Below are 19,137 nucleotides of genomic sequence, written 5' to 3' on the forward strand. Positions count from 1 at the left end.
TGTCAGAGCTGAGTCCATCTGTTTGCTCTGCTTCACTCTGTACCGGCTTCATCTAGAGTGTTAGCTCCATGAGGGCAAGCATTTCTTTGTGTGTGTGTGTATGTGTTTCATTGTATCCTGAGTGCCTGAGTGTCTGGAATGGTTCTCGGCCCTTGGTTGTCACTTAATAATTTGTTAAATGATACAGAAGCTGTCTCATTTGTTGGCAGCACAAGCCTATACTCTTAACACTTGTGATCAGAAAAGAGAAAAAAGACAAGTCTAATGAGCTCACTTGGCTCATATGTCCTCACCTCTGCAAATCACTGTGCCAAGGGATGGGTTGGGATGAGCCTGGATCTAATGTCCACTTCTGTGTGTGTGCTTGTGCATGAGTGTGTATACATGCGCAGATAGAGGAATGCAAGTGACAACCCCACTGGACCACGTGAAGTATAAAGGATGGGCTCTTCAAAGGAGAGATGCTGAGAAGATAAACAGTTTATGCCCAACATTACCACCAAACCTGAATTTATGAGACTTACTTACAAAATATAAGCTAAACACTGTTAAAACTTATAAAAAGGAGGGACACTTTTTGTTTTGTAAGAGTTGTAAAGTTTATTTTTATAGAATGATTGCAAAAGGGTCTAAAGTAAAAGTTATTTCCCTGTGCCAGTGATTGGCAAACCATAGCTTATGGCCTGCATCCAGTCTGCTGGCTGTTTTTGTAAAGTTTTATTGGAATACGGTTGTGCCCATTTGTGTATGTTTTGTTTATGGCTGTTATTTGTACTACAACAGCAGAATTGAGAAGTTGTGACAGAGATTGTACTGCTCATAAAGCCTGAAGTATTTATTATCTGGCCCCTACACAAAATGTTTGTTGACCCTGCCCTATGCACTCATCCTGTATGTGACCCCTAGTAAGTTTCAAGTGCGAGAGATGCTTTTTAGAGGAAGTTAGGTGGAGTGAAATTGAAATTAATTAATTTTTGAAATTAATAATATAAGGGACCTTAAAACTGGAAAGCAACAAAAGTATAGAAACATGAGACGCTTGATTAAAAAGAGGAAGAAATGAGAATAGGGGAAAATAAATGTGTTAGAAAACAGACTGAAGGGAGCTGCTACTATGTGTAGGTCTCATCTCACCTGTGGAGCTATACTACTTTATCAGAATGGAGACATTTTCCAGGGACCAAGCATGGCAGAGTACACGGCGTTCTCAGTAGCCAACATGACCAAAAAGACAGGGATGTTTTACATATTGTGCTTTCCCATACAGATTTTTTCCCAATTTGTATATTATAAAAACTTTCAAAGCACAGAGCTTATATTGCACAGCTGTTAACATTTGCCATATTCTGAGTGATCATCTATTTTAAATAACAGTAGATTATAGTAGTCCTTGATGCCCCCGGTGCTTAGATATTTGTGAGAATAGCTCAGCACTGTCCTCTCTAAATGTAAAATTGGATTAAGATTCCATGTTTCTGTTTTAAAAATCAGTGTGCATTTTGCAATATAATTCCTATGCTGGTGTTATTTACATATATATGTAATATATATGAAATATAATCACACTTAGAGGGAAATGTTACATTTTCATTCTGGGCCTTGAGTATCCTTATTAAATGGCTGCGTGCCCTTTAGGGTTACGTGTTCCCTGGTTGAGGAGCAGAGAAATTGATTTTTCCAATGTAATGGTGCAAAGAGTTCCTTAGATACAGGCTGCCGGGTCTAGCTTTGCTGTTATCTTCACTTTCTCGTAAGACTTGTGTTGCTCAAGTTCAGTTATGTATTTGTGTACTTACTATGTTACCAGCCTCTCTGAGCATGTGCACAGTTTGAGAGAAGCCTTAAGTTTTAAGGACGTTTTATTGGGTAGGTCAGGTGAGGGAGGTGGCGTGGGGGAAAGGGAAGTTATTAATACATGTACAATTGCTAGCCCTTTATTGCCTAAGCTGTGATTTACAGATACTGAACACATTGGAGGTTGAGAACGTACTTGGTCCTTTTTGTAGCCTTGTACTATGCTCTTCAGAGCCCTGAATGTGTTTCTCTTACTTGCCATTTTGTTTCTTATAGATTGTTGTGCTTGATGCTGGAAAACATTTTGAAGACAAGACTCTAAACAGTGACCTAAGCCACACTAGCTTATTAGAAAGTGAGAAACTTATGTTACCGACAAGCTTGGAAGATTCTTCTGGTACTGCAGAGTAACCTGTGTTTCCCTGGTCTGCACCTTGCCACTCCACTTTATTCTTCTTTGTTGCAGTAGTTATGATGCCAACTTTTTGGGGTTTTTGTCCTTACCTTTTCTTCCTACCTGCCAGCACTCAAATGGCCACTTCTATTAAGTGATGGAATTCAAGAATTTATTTCTATATATCTATCCTGATATGATTATACTCATCCTCAGTTTAACATTGTTAGAGTACAAAGTAGTCACCTGGAGGTGCCCTTCGGTATATAGCACTGTGTTTAGAAATTGGGGGAACCATGAGATTTTTTTTTTTTTGAGATGGGGTCTTACTCTGTCACCCGGGCTGGAGTGCAGTGGTGCGATCTCGGCTTACCACAACCTCTGCCTCCTGGGTTCAAGTGATTCTCCTGCCTCAACCTCCTGAGTAGCTGGGATCACAGGCGCCCACCACCATGTCTGGCTAATTTTTATATTTTTAGTAGAGACAGGGTTTCACCATGTTGGCCAGGCTGGTATGGAACTCCTGACTTAAAGTGATCTGCCCACCTCGGCCTCCCAAAGTGTTGGGATTACAGGCGTGAGCCACCGCGCCTGGCCGGAACCATGAAATATTTGGCCTCTGCTCTTGGACACCTTAGTCAGGTGCAGAGAAGAGATGCAGAGCCAATTGTCATATTGGGTTTCATAAACCCAACAGGCCCCAAATGTGCCTGGGAATTATAGGGGCTGAGAAATTAACTCTGATTGAGGCAGGTACTGAAGCTTTCTAGAAAAAGGATGGAGCCTGTGCCAGGCCTTAGATATGGAAGGAGGAGGACATGTCAGGAAGCAGGAACAGCATCAGCAAAGGCCCTGCTGTAAGCACGTGGGTTGTGTTTTGGGGAACAGCCAGGGGTTTTGTGTGGCAAGTTTACAGCACCTATAGGAGGCCACATTGATAAATAAGCCCAGAAAAGTAGACTGGGGCCACATTATGCATGGCTTTGAAAGCCAGGCTGATGAGCTGAGTGAGCATCACATCCATGGAGAGCAGGTTTTGCTACCAAAGGAGTTTTCAGACTTTTTTGGATTTGTGGATAAATAATCGTTGACCTGAATGTATCCAATCTTTGATTGCTTTAGTATGCTAGATTCTTGTAGACAGAATTGCTAAGATATAGGTGATGAGTGTTGTTGAGACTCTTAATGTTGATTGCAAAATTGATCTCTAAAATGACATTGCCAACTTAGAAGACCATGACTGATTGAGAGTTTATGTTTTATTTTGTGCTGCTGAGCTGGGTGTTACACTGTTAAAAACCCCTGCAGTGGCCTTTCTCCTTCCCACCCTCCTCCCTCCTTCCTCCCTTTCTTCCTTTTACTTCTCCTGTGATAGGCTTATCTATACTTTTTTGATAGAGGTAACCATTTGCCACAACATTTTCTGGAAAGTCTGCTTTCTTCTCATTGATCTGTGATGCCACATTTATTGTATCCTGACTTTTGATAACATGCCAGGGTCTGTTTCTGTCCTGTCTTCTCAAAGAGGTTAAATATTTATCTTGTATTAAAATGTTCATAATGGTTTATAATTGACTGAAGTTACAATAGTTTTCTCATGTCAAAAAAAACCACCAAAATCTTAGTCCATTGACTCATTTCTGTCTTATCGGCCTTTTTAATTACAAATTATTGCTTAGTCACTACTTTAAAGCATGTACTATTTTTTCTCGATTTTATCAATAGATGATGATATTGATGATGAAATGTTTTATGATGATCATTTGGAGGCTTATTTTGAACAACTGGCAATTCCAGGAATGATATATGAAGACCTAGAAGGACCAGAACCTCCAGAAAAAGGTTTTAAGTTACCTACAAATGGTCTTAGTCAGGTGTGTTCCAGTCTTTATGATTTTTCAGAAATTTGACATTAGAAAATTACTATTGGTCTCCTTGAATGTTCACATGAAATGTAAGCCTTTGGACTTTGGACTCTGTGTTTCCGAGGTGTGAATTGATGAGAAATGCCTACCCTTTCTTCCTTCTTGGTACCTTTCCCTCACCTACAGGAAATTAAAGGAGTAACACAGTGGACATCTACACCCTCTTCCTCCAGTTAACCAATTGCTAAAGTTTGCCACCTTTGCATTTTCTTTCTCTCTCCGTAAATACTTTCTTCTCTGAATCATTTGAAAGTAAGTCACAGAGAGTATGACATTTCACTCGAATACTTCAGCATTTATCTTTTGTAGATAAGGACATTTTCCTGCATAACCACAATTCTGTTACCTAACTTTGATATAATAATTTAAATTACTGTACAGTCCATATTCACATTTACCCAATTATCCCCAGGATATCCTTTATTCTTACTATTTTTTATCTACAATTTAATCAAAGATTAACCTTGCCTTTGGTTGTTGTGTCTCTTTATTCTCTTTTAATTTGGAGTAGTTCTTACATGACATGATCTATTTTGTAAAATCTAGGCCCTTTGTTTTGTAGAGTGAACCATAATCTAGTCAGGAGGGAAAAATAACCATAATCTGTTTTCCCTCCTGACTAGATTAGATTAAACATTTTGGCAAGAATACAGATTAAACAGTTTCTCATGAGTGGATTCATAGTAAACCAGGCAGTGTTGTGTACTTCTCATTGCCCTACACCGGGAGATGTTTATCTCTCCCACAATTGGTGATACTGTTTTTGACAATTTTGGCTAAGTTGATGTCAGCTAGATGTCTCCTTGTGAAGGTAGCTTTTCCCCTTTGTTATTAATAAGTCAACTGTGGGCCCGGCGCGGTGGCTCACGCTTGTAATCCCAGCACTTTGGGAGGCTGAGGCGGGTGGATCACGAGGTCAGGAGATCGAGACCACGGTGAAACCCCGTCTCTACTAAAAATACAAAAAATTAGCCGGGCGTGGTGGTGGGCGCCTGTAGTCCCAGCTACTCGGAGAGGCTGAGGCAGGAGAATGGCGTGAACCCGGGAGGCGGAGCTTGCAGTGAGCCGAGATTGCGCCACTGCACTCCAGCCTGGGTGACAGAGCGAGACTCCGTCTCAAAAAAAAAAAAAAAAAAAAAAAAAAAAAAAAAGTCAACTGTGGGATGAGATATCAGCCCTTTGATCATCTTATTCCCTGACAGCTCTTCACTAGCTGGTTTCAGTGTCCTTGCTGACTCTTGGAAATATTGATTACTCTCGTGGTGACAATGGCGATTTTTCTAATTCCTTCTACATTTATTTTCTGGCATCCTTCAGTAAAGCCACATTTTCTCCCTCAAAATATTTCATTTTAATTTAAAAGATTAATACAGCTAAGATATTCTTTCAACAGGCAAATGAAAACGGTAGCTTAAACTGCAAGTTTCAATCAGAAAATAACAGCTCTCTGATTTCCCTGGACTCACACTCTTCTGAAACAACTCACAAAGAGTCTGAGGAAAGCCAAGTTATTTGTCTACCTGGGACTAGTAAGTATAGAAATATGATTCTTTTGTTCTTAAATTCTAGTTTTGACTTTACCTTTTTTTAAAAAAAAATATTTCTCGGGTATGATTTAGCATATATTAACTCTTCTAGTCCCTCAGGTCTTTAGACAGTCTAAAACTTTTCAAAAGAGCTTTTAATAATAGCTGAGTAAATTAGTGTTAATAGAAATACTGTAGTATATATTTCTTGGATTGAATATTACAAATAATTGTATTCTATCCAGACATTGATAATTAAATATGAATTCTTTGGGTATGGTAGCAGTTTATCATGTTTATTATTGCTTCTTACTGTTGCTTATTTTCTCTTTATAAAAATGGCTAAATTTGTCATAGGAGTGCTAAGTATTAGGTTTACATAAAATAATTTGACTAGCAAGAATCAGTTATTATGTTAGATTACTCAGATTTGATGTGGCTACGTTAACATTTTTCTTTATTTTTTCAGGTAATTCTATAGGTACTGGAGGTAGTAGAAGGCACACAGATGATATTTTACCATTTTCCTCTGGTACTTGGGGAACTGAGAAAGAAATAGAAAATTTGAAGGGTATTGTTCCAGATCTTAACAGTGTAAGTTATGCATTTTTCTTAGATATCCTATGAAAAAAGGAATAAGGGATCTTTTGTGTTTATATGATACCAGTTTTTTTCAAAGAAACAGTTACTGTTGACTTCTGGAAAATACAGAAAAAGTAAAGAACTCACTACTGATAATGTTTTGATATGTTTATAAGTATCTTTCATACAATTATATACATTTTCTTGCATTTAAATATTTAATGACTTGATTTAGATTAGTCATTTGGAAAGTTCTTTAGCCCAGTGTCCAGTCATTACGTGAAAAAGCAAACGGATCTTTTACCTTGCTCAAACATATTTGTTTTTCATTGTTTCAGTTTTTTTCTGTTTGTTAATAGTACCCCATTTCTCCTGTGCCTGAAGCTTAGTAGTCATTTCTGACTCATACCTATTCATTATGCCCTTTTTTAGTAGTGTTATTATAGTTTTATAAACTGTGATTTGAATTTTGCGTGTAGGTTAATTTTTTCTCACTTAGACCCACTTGTCTAGTATTGATTAAAATAATGCTTGCTTTTTTGCTTTATTCTGTGCATCTCTATTTTGTACATGTTAAATATATTTTTAATTTAAATTTTAACTTGTAAAATACATGTAACGTAAAATTTACTATCTTAATCTTTTTTTTTTTTTTTTTTTTTGAGACAGAGTCTCACTCTGTCATCCAGGCTGGAGTGCAATGGCGTGATCTCAGCTCACTGCAACTTCTGCCTCCCAGGTTCAAGCAATTCTCCTGTCTCAGCCTCCCAAGTAGCTGGGATTACAGGCGCACATCACCACCCGATTAATTTTTGTATTTTTAGTAGAGATGGAGTTTCACCATGATGGTCAGGCAGGTCTCAAACTCCTGGCCTCAAGTAATCTGCCCACCTTGGCTTCCCAAATTGCTGGGATTACAGGAGTGAGCCACCACTCCCGGCCACTATCTTAATCATTTTTAAGTGTACAGTTCAATACATTTACAGTTAAGTACATTTACATTGTGCAGCCAATCTTCAGGACTCTTCGTCTTGTAAAACTAAAACTCTACCCATTAAACAACAAACCTCAATTCCCTCCTGCCTTCCACCTCATGGCAACTACCATTCTACTTTCTGTCTCTATGAATTTGCCCACTCTGGGTAACCTCATATGAGTGAAATCATACAATATTTGGCCTTCTGTGTCTGGCTTATTTTATTAAGTGTGATGTTTTCAAGGTCTGTTCGTGTCGTAGCATATATCAACATTTCATTTTTTCTTATGGCCAAATAATATTCTATTATATATACCACATTTTATTTATCCCTTCATCCTTCTGTGGACACTTGGGTGTTTCTGTCTTTTGGCTTTTGAGTGTAATGCTGCCATGAACATCAGTATAGAAATACCTGTTCGAGTCCTAGCTTTCAGTTTGTTTGGATATATATGTAGGAGTGAAATTGTTGGGTCATATGGTAATTCTCTGTTTAATGTTTTGAGGAACTGCCACAGTGTTTTTCACAGCAGCTGCACCAGTTTACATCCACCAGCAAAACACTAGGATTCCAATTTTTCCACATCCTATTTAACACTCTTTACTTTTTTCCCTTTTCAAATTATAGTTATCCTAATGAGTATGAAGTAGTATCTCATTGTGGTTTTGATTTGCATTTCCCTGATGACAGTGTTATTGAACATCTTTTTATGTGCTTCTTTTCATGTATGTCTTCCTTGGGGAAATGTTCATTTAAGGCCTTTGCCCACGTTTTAATTGAGTTTTTTTGTTGTTGTTGAATTGTAGAGTTCTTTATGTCATCTGGATATTAATTCCTTACCAAATATATGAATTGCAAATTTTTCTCCCATTCTGTAGGTTGTCTTTTACTTTCTTGATATTGTCCTTTCACGTGCAAAAATTTTAAATTATGATGTAGTGTGATCTATTTTTATATTACTACCTGTGCTTTTGTTGTTATAGCTATGAAATTGTTGTCAAATTCAGTGTCATGAAGATTTTCCTGTTTTATTCTAAGAGTTTTATAGAGTTAGCTCTTACATTTAGATTGTTGATCTGTGACTTTGTGAAAGAAAAAGGAAAAAGGGAAAAAGAGAAAACGATCGTTGATTTGTTTGGAGTTTATTTTTATATATGGTGTTAGGTAAGGGTCTAACTAACATCATTCTTTTGCATGTGGATATTAAATTTTCTCAGCACCATTTATTAAAAAGGCTGTTCTTTCTCCATTCAGTGGTCTTGGCACTTTTGTCGGAAATCAATTTATCATGTATGTGAGGGTTTATTTCTGGCTTCTCTAGCCCATTGGTCTATTTGTCTGTCTTTTTGACAGTGCCACACTGCTTTAATCACTGTATCTTTGTAGGACGTTGGGAAGTGTTAGTCCTTCGTCCTTCAACTTAATTCTTCTTTTTCAAGATTTTTTTGGCTGAGGCCCTTTGCAATTCCATATGAATTTGAGGATCAGCTTTTCCATTTCTTTAGAAAAGGCTGTTGAAATTTTGAGAGGGATTTTGTTGAATCTAGAGGTCACTTTGGGTAGTATTGATACCTTTGCAATGTTAAGTCTTCATATTCATGAAGACACAGGATGTCTGTCCATTTGTTTAGGTCTTTAGGTCTTCTTTCTTTCAACAGTGTTTTGTAGCTTTCAGTGTGTCTTTCACTTCCTTGATTAGATTTATTCCCAAGTACTTTAGTCTTTTAGATGCTATTGTAAATGGAATTGCTTTCTTAATTTACATTTTGGATTGTTTATTGCTGGTGTTCAGAAACATCTGATTTTTGTGTGCTGATCTTGTACCTTCTAGATTTTTCTCCAGTGTTATCTTCTAGGAGATTTATAGTTTTGCATTTTACATTTAGGCCTGTCATCCATTTTCAGTTAATTTTTGTGAAAGGTGTAATGTCTTTTTTGAGATTCGTTTTTTTGCATATAAATATCCAATTGTTCCAGCACCATTTGTGAAAAGACTATCTTTGCTTCATTGTGTTGCCATTGTTCCTTTGTCAAAGATTAGTTTGACTATATGTATGTGGATCAGTTTTTAGAATCTCTGTTCTGCTGATCTGTTTGTTCTTTCACCAATACGTCACTGTCTTGATTACTGCAGCTTTATTAAGTAATGAAATTGAACAGTGTCTTCTCACTTTATTCTTATTTTTCAAGATTGAGTTGGTTATTCTGGGTCTTTTGCCTCTTTGTGTAAACTTTATTTTTTTAATTTTTCTTTGTATTGTTTGAGATGGAGTCTCTCTCTGTCACCCAGGCTGGAGTGCAGTGGCGTGATTTTGGCTCACTGCAACCCCCACCTCCCGGGTTCAAGTGATCCTCTCTCCTCAGCCTGCCAAGTAGCTGGGATTACAAGTGTACGCCACCATGCCCAGCTAATTTTTGTATTTTCAGTAGAGATGAGGTTTCACCATGTTGGCCAGACTGGTCTCAAACTTCTGATTTCAAATGATCCACCCCCCTCTGCCTCCCAAAGTTCTGGGATTACAGGCATAAGCCACCATGCCCAGCCTGTGTAATCTTTAGAATCAGTTTGTCAGTATCCAAATTCAGAACTTGGCTGGGATTTTGATTGGTATTAAATTGAATGTATAGGTGAAGTTGGGAAGAACTGACATACATTGAATATCTCTCTATTTATTTGGTTTTCTTTTATTTCTTTCTCAGAGTTTTGTAGTTTTCTCGAATATAGATGTTATATATATTTTGTTAGATTTATACCTAACTTATTTCATATATGGGGGTGTTAATGTAGATAGTATTGTTTTAAATTTCAAATTCTACTTGTTCATTGCTAGTGTATAGGAAAGGAGTTAACTTTTATATAATAGACATGTATGCTGTCATCTTTTATTAGTTCCAGGAATTTTTTTGTCAGTTCTTTTGGATTTTCTGCATAGATAATCATGTCATCTACAAACAAAGACAGTTTATTTCTTCCCAATCTGTATACATTTTATTTCCTTTTCCTGTCTTATTGCATTAGATAGGACTTAAAGACAGTTTTTATTTCCTCCCAATCTATATACATTTTATTTCCTTTTCGTGTCTTAATTGCATTAGCTAGGACTTATAGTATGATGTTGAAAAGTAGTGGTGAGAGGAGACATCTTTGCCTTATTTCTGATCTTAGGCTTCTAGCTTCTTACTATTAAGTATGATGCTAGCTATAGGTTTCTTAAGGTTTTTAACCTTTATCTTATTTTTATCAAGTTGAGAATGTTTCTCTCTCTAGTTTACTGGGAATTTTTATCATGAATGGGTGTTAGATTTTTGTCAAAAAAAATTTTTTTTTTTGCAGCTATTGATATAATCACGTGATTTTGTTTTTTTTTTGTAGTCTGTTGATGTGATAGATTACATTAATTGATTTTTGATTGTTGAACCAGGCTTGCATGCCTGGAATCTCCTTGGTTATGATGTATAATTCTTTTTATATATTATTTGATTTGATTTTCTAATATTTTGTTGAGTTTTGAATCTGTGTTTATGGGATAAATTGGTCAGTAGTTTTATTTTTTCGTGATGTCTTTAGTTTGGGTATTAGGATGATGCTGACTTCATAGAATCTGTTAGTAAGTATTCCCTCTGCTATTTTCTGAAAAAGGTTGTAGAGAATTAGTATAATGTTTTCCTTAAATGTTTGGTGGAATTCACTGTTGAACCTATCTGGGCATGGTGCATTCTATTTTGGAAGTTTATTCATTATTGCCTTAATTTCTTTGTCAGATAGGAGCCTACTCAAATTGTGTATCTATTGTGTGGGTTTTTTTCTGATAAGAAGAATGTGTATTCTGCTGTTTTTGGGTGAAGTATTCCATAGATGTCCATTATATCTAGTTGATTGTTAGTGTTGAGTTCAACTGTGTTGTTATTGAATCTCTTCTCACTGGATCTGTTTCTGATAGAGGAGTGTTGAGGTCACCAGTTATGATAGTTGGTTCATCTATTTCTCTTTGTAGTTCTATTAGTTTTTACTACCTGTATTTTGATGCTCTCTTGTAAGGTGTTTACACATTAAGGATGGTTATGTCTTCCTAGAGAATTGATTCTTCTATATCATTATGTAGTACCCTGCCTTATCTCTGATAACTTTCCCTACTTTGAAGTCTGCTCTGTCTGAAAGTCATATAGCTATTCCTGCTTCCTTTTGATTCGTGTTTTAATGGTATATCTTTCTCCATCCATTTACTTTTAATCTACATGTTGGTTTCTTGTAGACATCATATACTTAGGTCTTGTTTTTTGATTCTCCTCTGAAAATCTCTTTCAGTTGGTGTGTTTGTTTGTTTATTTATTTATTTATTTTTTGAGGTGGAGTCTTGCTCTGTTGCCAGGCTGGAATGCAGTGGTGCGATCTCGGCTCACTGCAACCTCTGACTCCCTGGTTCAAGTGATTCTCCTGCCTCAGCCTCCCGAGTAGCTAGAATTACAGGCATGCACCACCACGCCCAGCTAATTTTTGTATTTTTAGTAGGGACGGGGTTTCGCCATGTTGGCCAGGATGGTCTTGATCTCCTGACCTCATGATCCACCCGCCTTGGCCTCCCAAAGTGCTGGGATTACAGGCGTGAGCCACCATGCCTGGCGTATTTATTTTTATTCATTTATTTTTTTGAGACCGAGTCTCACTCTGTTGCGCAGGCTCTAGTGCAGTGGTGCGATCTCAGCTCTCTGTGACCTCCACCTCCTGAGTTCAAGCAATTCTCCTGCCTCAGCCTCCCGAGTAGCTGGGATTACACGTGTGCGCCACCCCACCTGGCTAATTTTTTTGTATTTTTAGTAGAGATGGGGTTTCACCATGTTGGCCAGGCTGGTCTTGAACTCCTGACCTCAAGTGATCCACCCGCCTTGGCCTCCCAAAGTGCTGGAATTACAGGCGTGACCCACTGCACCCAGCCAGTTGGTGTATTTAGACCATTGACTTTGAAAGTGATTAATTGATATAGTTGGATTAATGTCTACCATGTTGTTCTTGTTTTTTTTCCCTATTTTTTTCTTCCAGTCTTATTCTTCTCTTTGTGGTTTTATTTTAAGAATATTATTATTATTATTATTATTATTACTATTTTGAGACAGGGTCTCTATGTTGCCCAGACTGGAGTGCAGTGGCAGGATCATAGCTAACTACAGCCTCGAACTGCTAGGCTCAAGCAATCCTCCTGCCTCAGCCTTCTGAGTAGTTGGGACAACAGGCACATGTCACTACACCTGGCTAACTTTTAAATTTTTTGTAGAGCTAGTGTCTTGCTATGTTGCCCAGTCTGGTCTTGAGCTCCTGGCCTCCTGAAGTGCTGGGATTACAGGGGCCAGCCACTGTGCCTGGCCTCTTTGTGGTCTTAATTCAGCATTTTATATGATTCCATTTTCTCTTTGTTAGCATATCAGATATAATTCTTTTTTGTCCCACTTTTTTTAGTGGTTGCTCTAGAGTTTGCAGTGTATATTTACAATTAATCCATATTCACTTTCAGATAACATTATACTGCTTAACAGGTAGCTTGAGAAATGATAATAACAAAATATTCCTAATTCCTCCCTCTCATTCCTTGTATCATTGCTATCATTCATTTCACTTACATATAAGTATATATAAGCATATATGTGTGTCTGTATATAGACACACACCCTCACCTATATATGCTCATACATACAGGTAAGCATACATAATTGAATACATTGTTGCCATTATTTTTCTGAACATTGTGTTATTAGACCAATTAAAAATTAGAAAAATAAAATGTTTGTTTTACCTTTACTTATTCTGTCTTTGATGCTCTTCCTTTCTTTGTAGATTTAAGATTCTGATCTATATATTTTTCTTCTCTCAAAATAACTTCTTAAAAAATTTCTTGCAAGGCAGGTCTGCTGGCAACAAATGTCTTCAATTTTTGCTTGTCTGAGAAAGTATTTCCCTTTCATGTTTGAAGGCTAATTTCTCAGGGTACAGAATTAGAAATTGATGGTTTCTTTCTTTCAACTCTTTAAAGTAGTTTACTTCACTGCCTTCTTGCTTGGCATGGTTTCTGAGGAGGTGCCAAATGTTGCTCTTTGTTCTCTGTGAGTAAGGTGATTTTTTTTCTCTCTGGTTTCTTTAGGATTTTTTCTTTATCTTTGATTTTCTGTAGTTTGAGATGATATGCTTAGGTGAAGTATTGGTTTTGGTTTTTATTTATTTTTTTCTAAGTACAGCCCTGTTGCAGTATGCCTTTATCTTGTTTGGTGTTCTGTGAGCTTCCTGGTATGTGGCTTGTTGTCTGAATTAATTTGGAGAAATTCTCAGTCATTATTGTTGCAAATATTCTGTTGCTTTCTGTTTGTCTTCTCTTTTTGATGTCTCCGTTATGCATATGTTATACATTTTGTAGTTGTCCTGCAGTTTTTTGAGATTGTTTTTTTCATTCATTGTTGTCTTTGCATTCAGTTTTAGAAGTCCATTGGCATATCCTGGAGCTCAGAGTATCTTTCCTGTGCTGTGTCCAGTCTACTAATGAGCCCAGCATAGACATTCCTCACGTGTGACAGTTTTTGACCTCTGGCATTTCTTTCTGATTCTTTCTCATAAGTTCCATTTCTCTGTTTACATTGCCACTCTGTTCTTTCATGTTGTCTGCTGTATCCATTAGAGCCCTTAGAATATTCATCATAATTGTTTTTGATTTCTGGCCTGAGTATACCAACATCCCTGCCATATCTGGTTCTGCTGGTTCTGATGCTTGCCTTGTCTCTTCAAACTGTGTTTTTTTTGCCTTTTAGTATGCCTTTTAATTTTTTCTTGTTAGCTGGACGTGATGTACCAAGTAAAAGAACTGCTGTAAATAGGCCTTTCATTATGTTGTGGTAAGGTGTTAGGGAGGGAAAGCATTCCGTAATTCTGTGATTCGGTCTCAGTCTTTAAGTGAGCCTGTGTCTTTAGACTGTGCACTCCACAAGTGTTTCTCAGTTTTTTCCTCCCCTTAGGATGGACAGGGTGGCTAGAGGGAGCTGGAGTTTGGGTATTTACCTTTCCCCAGGCTACTTAGGCTCAGATAAAACCCCAGCAGGTTAGGTTTTCTTGAGGTTTGTTCTTGTTTTTTCTAAGAACAAAGTGTCCTGTTATATTTCAAAATTTCCCCTTTCTCCTCCCCATACTGGAAGCGCAAGGGGATTTTTCTCCATTATTTGCTATGAGAACTTGGTCGTGCTGCAGGTAAAACTCACAAAAGCATGGGGCCCACCTATGACTGGATCCTCTGGAGTTTTTAACTCTCAGACTTTTCCACACTGAGCCTGCAGCAATTCACCAGTTACATGTGAGGTGTTCCTTCTCTGCTGGTTACTGTGGAGGTTTCTGCTTGGGAGTATATCCCCTGGTATGTTAGGATTCTCTGTATTTGCCTGTCTCTCCAGTTTTAGAGGCCCCAGTTTATCCTGTTACCTTCTCTTAGGGATCTAAGAAGAGTTGTTGATTTGTCAGTTTGTTCATCTTTTTACTTGTCGTCGGGATGGAGTGGCGACTTCCAAGCCCTTTACACTCAGAACTGGAAGCTAGAAGTTGTAACTGCCTCCTTTATTCAAGATTAAGTTGCTTTACGGATGAGACAGCCAGTTTTCCACATTATGTTTCTTTTTAATCTTTGCAAGTGTTGTATATGAAAAGCAGTTATCTTGTTTTAAATGGCATTTGACATTTTTTTTTCTGTTGGGGTATTTGTATTTTAACTTAATTTTATAAGGTTTTTATGTTATGGAAATATATTGATTTTTTATATGTTTTAGGCTTTAATGTGTGTATGAGCTTCCTAGGTGGCCAGAGCAAATTACCACAGGCATGCCTAAAACAACAGAAATTTATTTCCTCACAGTTATGGAGGCCAAAAGTCTGAAATCAAGGTGTTAGGAGGGCGGTTCTCCCTCCTAAGTCTCTTAGAGGAGAATCTTTCCTGGTTCTCCCGGCTTCTGCTGGCTCCTGGTGTTCCTTGGCTTGTAGCAGCAGCACTCACATCTCTCTCTCTGTGTTCACGCAGCCTTGTCCTCTGTGTCTTTGTCTAAAATTTTCTTCTCTTGTCTCTGATACAGACATTGGTCATTGTGATTAGGGTCCCTAAATCCAGGATGGTCTTATCTCAAGATCCTTAAGTTAATTACATCCGTAAAGACCTTGTTTCAGAATAATATCACAATTTATAGTTACCTGGCTTAGGACTTGGATATATCTTTTTGAGGGGACACAATTCAAGACATTAGAGTGTTACACTTAGAAGATGTTATCCACTGAAGAATATAAGACAATCCATCAGTATTTTTTCCTAGTACTCTTATGTCTAAATCTTTAAGTCATCTGGAATTTATTTTGATGTTTTGTTTATTTATTTTATTTATTTATTTTTTGAGACGAAGTCTCACTCTTGTCCCCCAGGCTGGAGTGCAATGGCGGGATCTTGGCTCACTGCAACCTCCGCCTCCCGGGTTCAAGCAATTCTCTTGCCTCAGCCTCCCGAGTAGCTGGGATTACAGGCATCTGCCACCATGCCCAGCTAATTTTTGTATTTTTAGTAGAGATGGGGTTTCACCATGTTGGCGAGGCTGGTTTCGAACCCCTGACCTCAGGTGATCTGCCCGCCTCGGCCTCCCAAAGTGCTGGGATTACAGGTGTGAGCTACTGCGCCTGGCCTTGATATTTATTTTTATATAGTAATGTTGGCAAAGCACCCAGTTAATAAATGGTGGCACTAGGATTTGAACCTATGTCTTTCTTATTCGAAAGTCATCACTTATTTAGAACGACCTTCTTTTAGTGTTGTAACTTTCAGAAACTGTGCCTTACCACGTTGTTCTTATTGCTTGTCTTATTATAGCAGAAAGGACTGCTGTTAATAAGTTTCATTGGCATGCGATACCATGGTGGCAGCCAAATGTCCACGAACAGTATTGAAGACACTTGAGCCCTTTTTCAGCAGTTGTTATTTTAGGAAAGCATAAGAAGTGCCCCTTGGAAAAATGTTTTGGAGAGCATAGTTTGAAAGCACTGGATTAATTTGCTCTGTCTGATACAAATTTTACTGGACTGGCCAGGGCCATTTGTAGTATAAACTGCTTTACTCCTATTAAAAGATATTAATATCTGATATTAATATCAAGGGCTGTTTATCCATATTAATTTTATGAGGCTAGTCACACTAATAGGCTTACCATGTTTGTAGAGACTTTTATTGGTAATGATAAAAGTTGGGCTGACAGCATTTCTATCATCCTGTAATGTAATGCACACATAGAGCCCACTTTTGGTATGTAAATCTCTTGATGTGTTTCCCATGACCACATCACAAAGTTTGGTTTTGGTAAGTTGCTCATCATTGGTTCATATATTCACATATAGTCTAGAATCCAGTGAATACTGTGTGTTCTCTTCTTTCATATAATAAACATTTTATATCAACTATATAATTTTTCCCATAAATTTTAAAATAAGTTATAAAAAACAAGACTTACTGTTGCTCTGTTAAAAAATCTGATTTTTTTTTTTAAAGGAATGTGCAAGTAAAGATGTTCTGGTGAAGACCCTCAGGGCTATTGACGTGAAACTTAACTCTGATAATTTTCATGATGCAAATGCCAATAGAGGTGGTTTTGACCTGACTGACCCTGTAAAACAGGTGGCAGAGTGTCCTCATCAAAATAAGACAGTTTTGCACATGGATGGATGTTTAGACACTGAGACTCCTACAGTGTCCATTCAAGAAAATGTGGATGTAGCCTCTTTGAAGCCTATTAGTGACAGTGAAATTAATTTCACTGATGCCCTTTGGTCACCAGCTTGTGAAAGGCGAACATGTGAATGTCACGAGTCCATCGAAAAGAATAAAGACAGTAAGTGGACTTTTAAAAAAATAGAGTGAAAGAAATAGATGTTTGTACATTTTGAATAGGACATATTTTCATGTGAAACGTGCCCGTCTTTCCTGTTGAAATATTTTAGTGTTTTATAGTTTAAACAAAATTTTAAATCTACTCGTACAGGGAGGATTGCTCAGAAATGGTATCTTTTCCCAGAGATCTAGTGAAAATGTACCTTTCTAGCTAAGTCTTAGCGTTCTTTCTTTATTCCTCATTCTCCATTATAGACTTTTTTTGTGAGTAAGGCTGGCTTGCTTTCCATCAAAGAGATACTTTTCTTTTGGGGAAATGGGATTTCCTTTTTCAAACTAGCTTTGGCAAACTTCAGTACTGTTGATAACTAAGGTAGTCATCTAAATTTAAAAAAAATTGAGAATGTTTTGTCATTTTAGTTGTTACATGTGTCATTTGATATTTTGGGAATTTTATTTTATAGAAACAGATCTCCCACAGAGTGTGGTCTATCAAAATGAAGAGGGTAGGTGGGTCACAGACCTTGCCTATTACACATCTTTTAATAGCAAACAAAATTTAAATATGTCTCTAAGTGATGAGATGAATGAAGACTTCAGATCTGGTTGTAAGTATATGGATAAACATTTATGGTGACATTTTCACTGTTTCTGATCTTTCTGAGATTACTGTGTATATGTTGGTCAGCCATATCAGATCCCTTCTGGACTATCACTGTATTCTGGAAGCACTTCACTTGTGTTTATAGGACCCAAGGTTTTAGTTAGCCAGTCTTAATCATTGTAGAATGAGCCAAGCCATTTCCTTAAGCAAAGCCAATGAGTGAGAATAGCATTCATATAGTACCGTGTAGACCCCATAGTATTCCAGGGCTGGAAGGGACTTTAGGTTTTGCTTGTCCCTTTAAAATTTCTGACCTGAGCAAAGGAAATGTCCTGATAAATCAGCAGTTACAAAAACCAGTCTATGAAAGGTAGAAAGTGTGGTAGAAATGATGGAAGAAAAGTAACCAAAAAGATAATGAAATCTCAAGGGATAAAAGCGTGAAAAGCAGTTAGGTTGTTGATTAGCATCATCCGTGACAGTGAGTATAGAAACTGGTTTAGGTCTACACAACGCCAGGTCACGGGATTTTGAGCCGGAGGCTGTGAAGATGCTATGCTGCAACCCTCAGGGCTGAGCTCTTCTGTAACTGGAAGGAGCCATGCTGCTCAGGGGCCTGTCAAGCCTGGCCTTATTGTTAATAGGCTTGCGCCAGAGGAAGAAATTATCCCACCTACTGCTTGTACTAAGCTTCTTTAAGAAAGTCTCGTGATGTGGAATTACAGCAATAAATGAGATAGTATGCCAGTCCTTAAGAAACTGTTTATCAGCCCAGAATGATGAGACAAGAATGCAGTACACAGTCATCGGCATCATGAGAAACTCAAACCAAAAGCACTGTTATTTAGAGAAGAAACAAACGTTGCATGAGTAGGTAGCAAAAGAATTTCACATAGGAAGCCACTTTTGAGGTAGAGTTTTCACAGGTAATCGTTTGGGGGCATGAGAAATTTCAAATGGAGAGAAAGCTCAGTTGGAAAGGAATGAGATGGTGAAGTGTGGGCATGTTTGAGAAGGTGCATGGTCCAGTGTGGCCAGCCTTTATGGCAGGATAAAGGGAGAGTGGCCAGAAGCTAGGAGGTGAAGCTGGAGAGGTCAGTAGGGCCAGGGAGTGGATTGAGTTTTGACCACCATGCCCAAGATTGAGGCTTGTCTGGAAAGCGTCAGGACTCATTGCTTGTGGAACTTGCTTGGTGAGTCTTCTCCTGGTAGTCAGGGTTGTTTGGGATAGTTCTTAGGATGTTGTAGAAATCTAGGTGTCCCAGTGAAAATGAAGAGAGTAGCTAGTGAAAGACGTAGAAGTAAAATGGTTAGGATTTGATGGCTGGATTTCAGGGGATAGTAGAGAGGCAGGAAGGGAGGAGGGTCTGTGGTCTGAGTTACTTGGGTCGATGGTGATACCATTACCTGAGGCGGGGAGTCAGAAGAAAGTGTAGATTTTGGGTGATTGTGGT

General features: G+C 37.9%; 1 protein-coding gene across 22 annotated transcripts in view; it reads left to right on the plus strand.

Moving 5' to 3' along the window:
* CEP192 (centrosomal protein 192) overlaps positions 1–19,137 on the plus strand; it is a 132,310-nt gene that overhangs the window by 21,575 nt on the left and 91,598 nt on the right. For 14 of the 22 annotated variants that reach the window (XM_055239315.2, XM_055239324.2, XM_063641244.1 and 11 more), the window contains 6 exons: positions 2,071–2,191; positions 3,914–4,062; positions 5,507–5,642; positions 6,109–6,233; positions 16,741–17,080; positions 17,544–17,687. In XM_055239315.2, the coding sequence (XP_055095290.2) occupies positions 2,071–2,191; positions 3,914–4,062; positions 5,507–5,642; positions 6,109–6,233; positions 16,741–17,080; positions 17,544–17,687 (1,015 nt within the window). Of the gene's footprint in view, positions 1–2,070; positions 2,220–3,913; positions 4,063–5,506; positions 5,643–6,108; positions 6,234–16,740; positions 17,081–17,543; positions 17,688–19,137 lie in introns of those variants that run through there. The other 8 variants (XM_063641262.1, XM_063641217.1, XM_063641219.1 and 5 more) reach the window with 4 other exon arrangements.

The sequence above is a fragment of the Symphalangus syndactylus genome, chromosome 1, assembly GCF_028878055.3.
Source record: "Symphalangus syndactylus isolate Jambi chromosome 1, NHGRI_mSymSyn1-v2.1_pri, whole genome shotgun sequence".
In the NCBI taxonomy this organism is placed as follows: Eukaryota; Metazoa; Chordata; class Mammalia; order Primates; family Hylobatidae; genus Symphalangus; species Symphalangus syndactylus.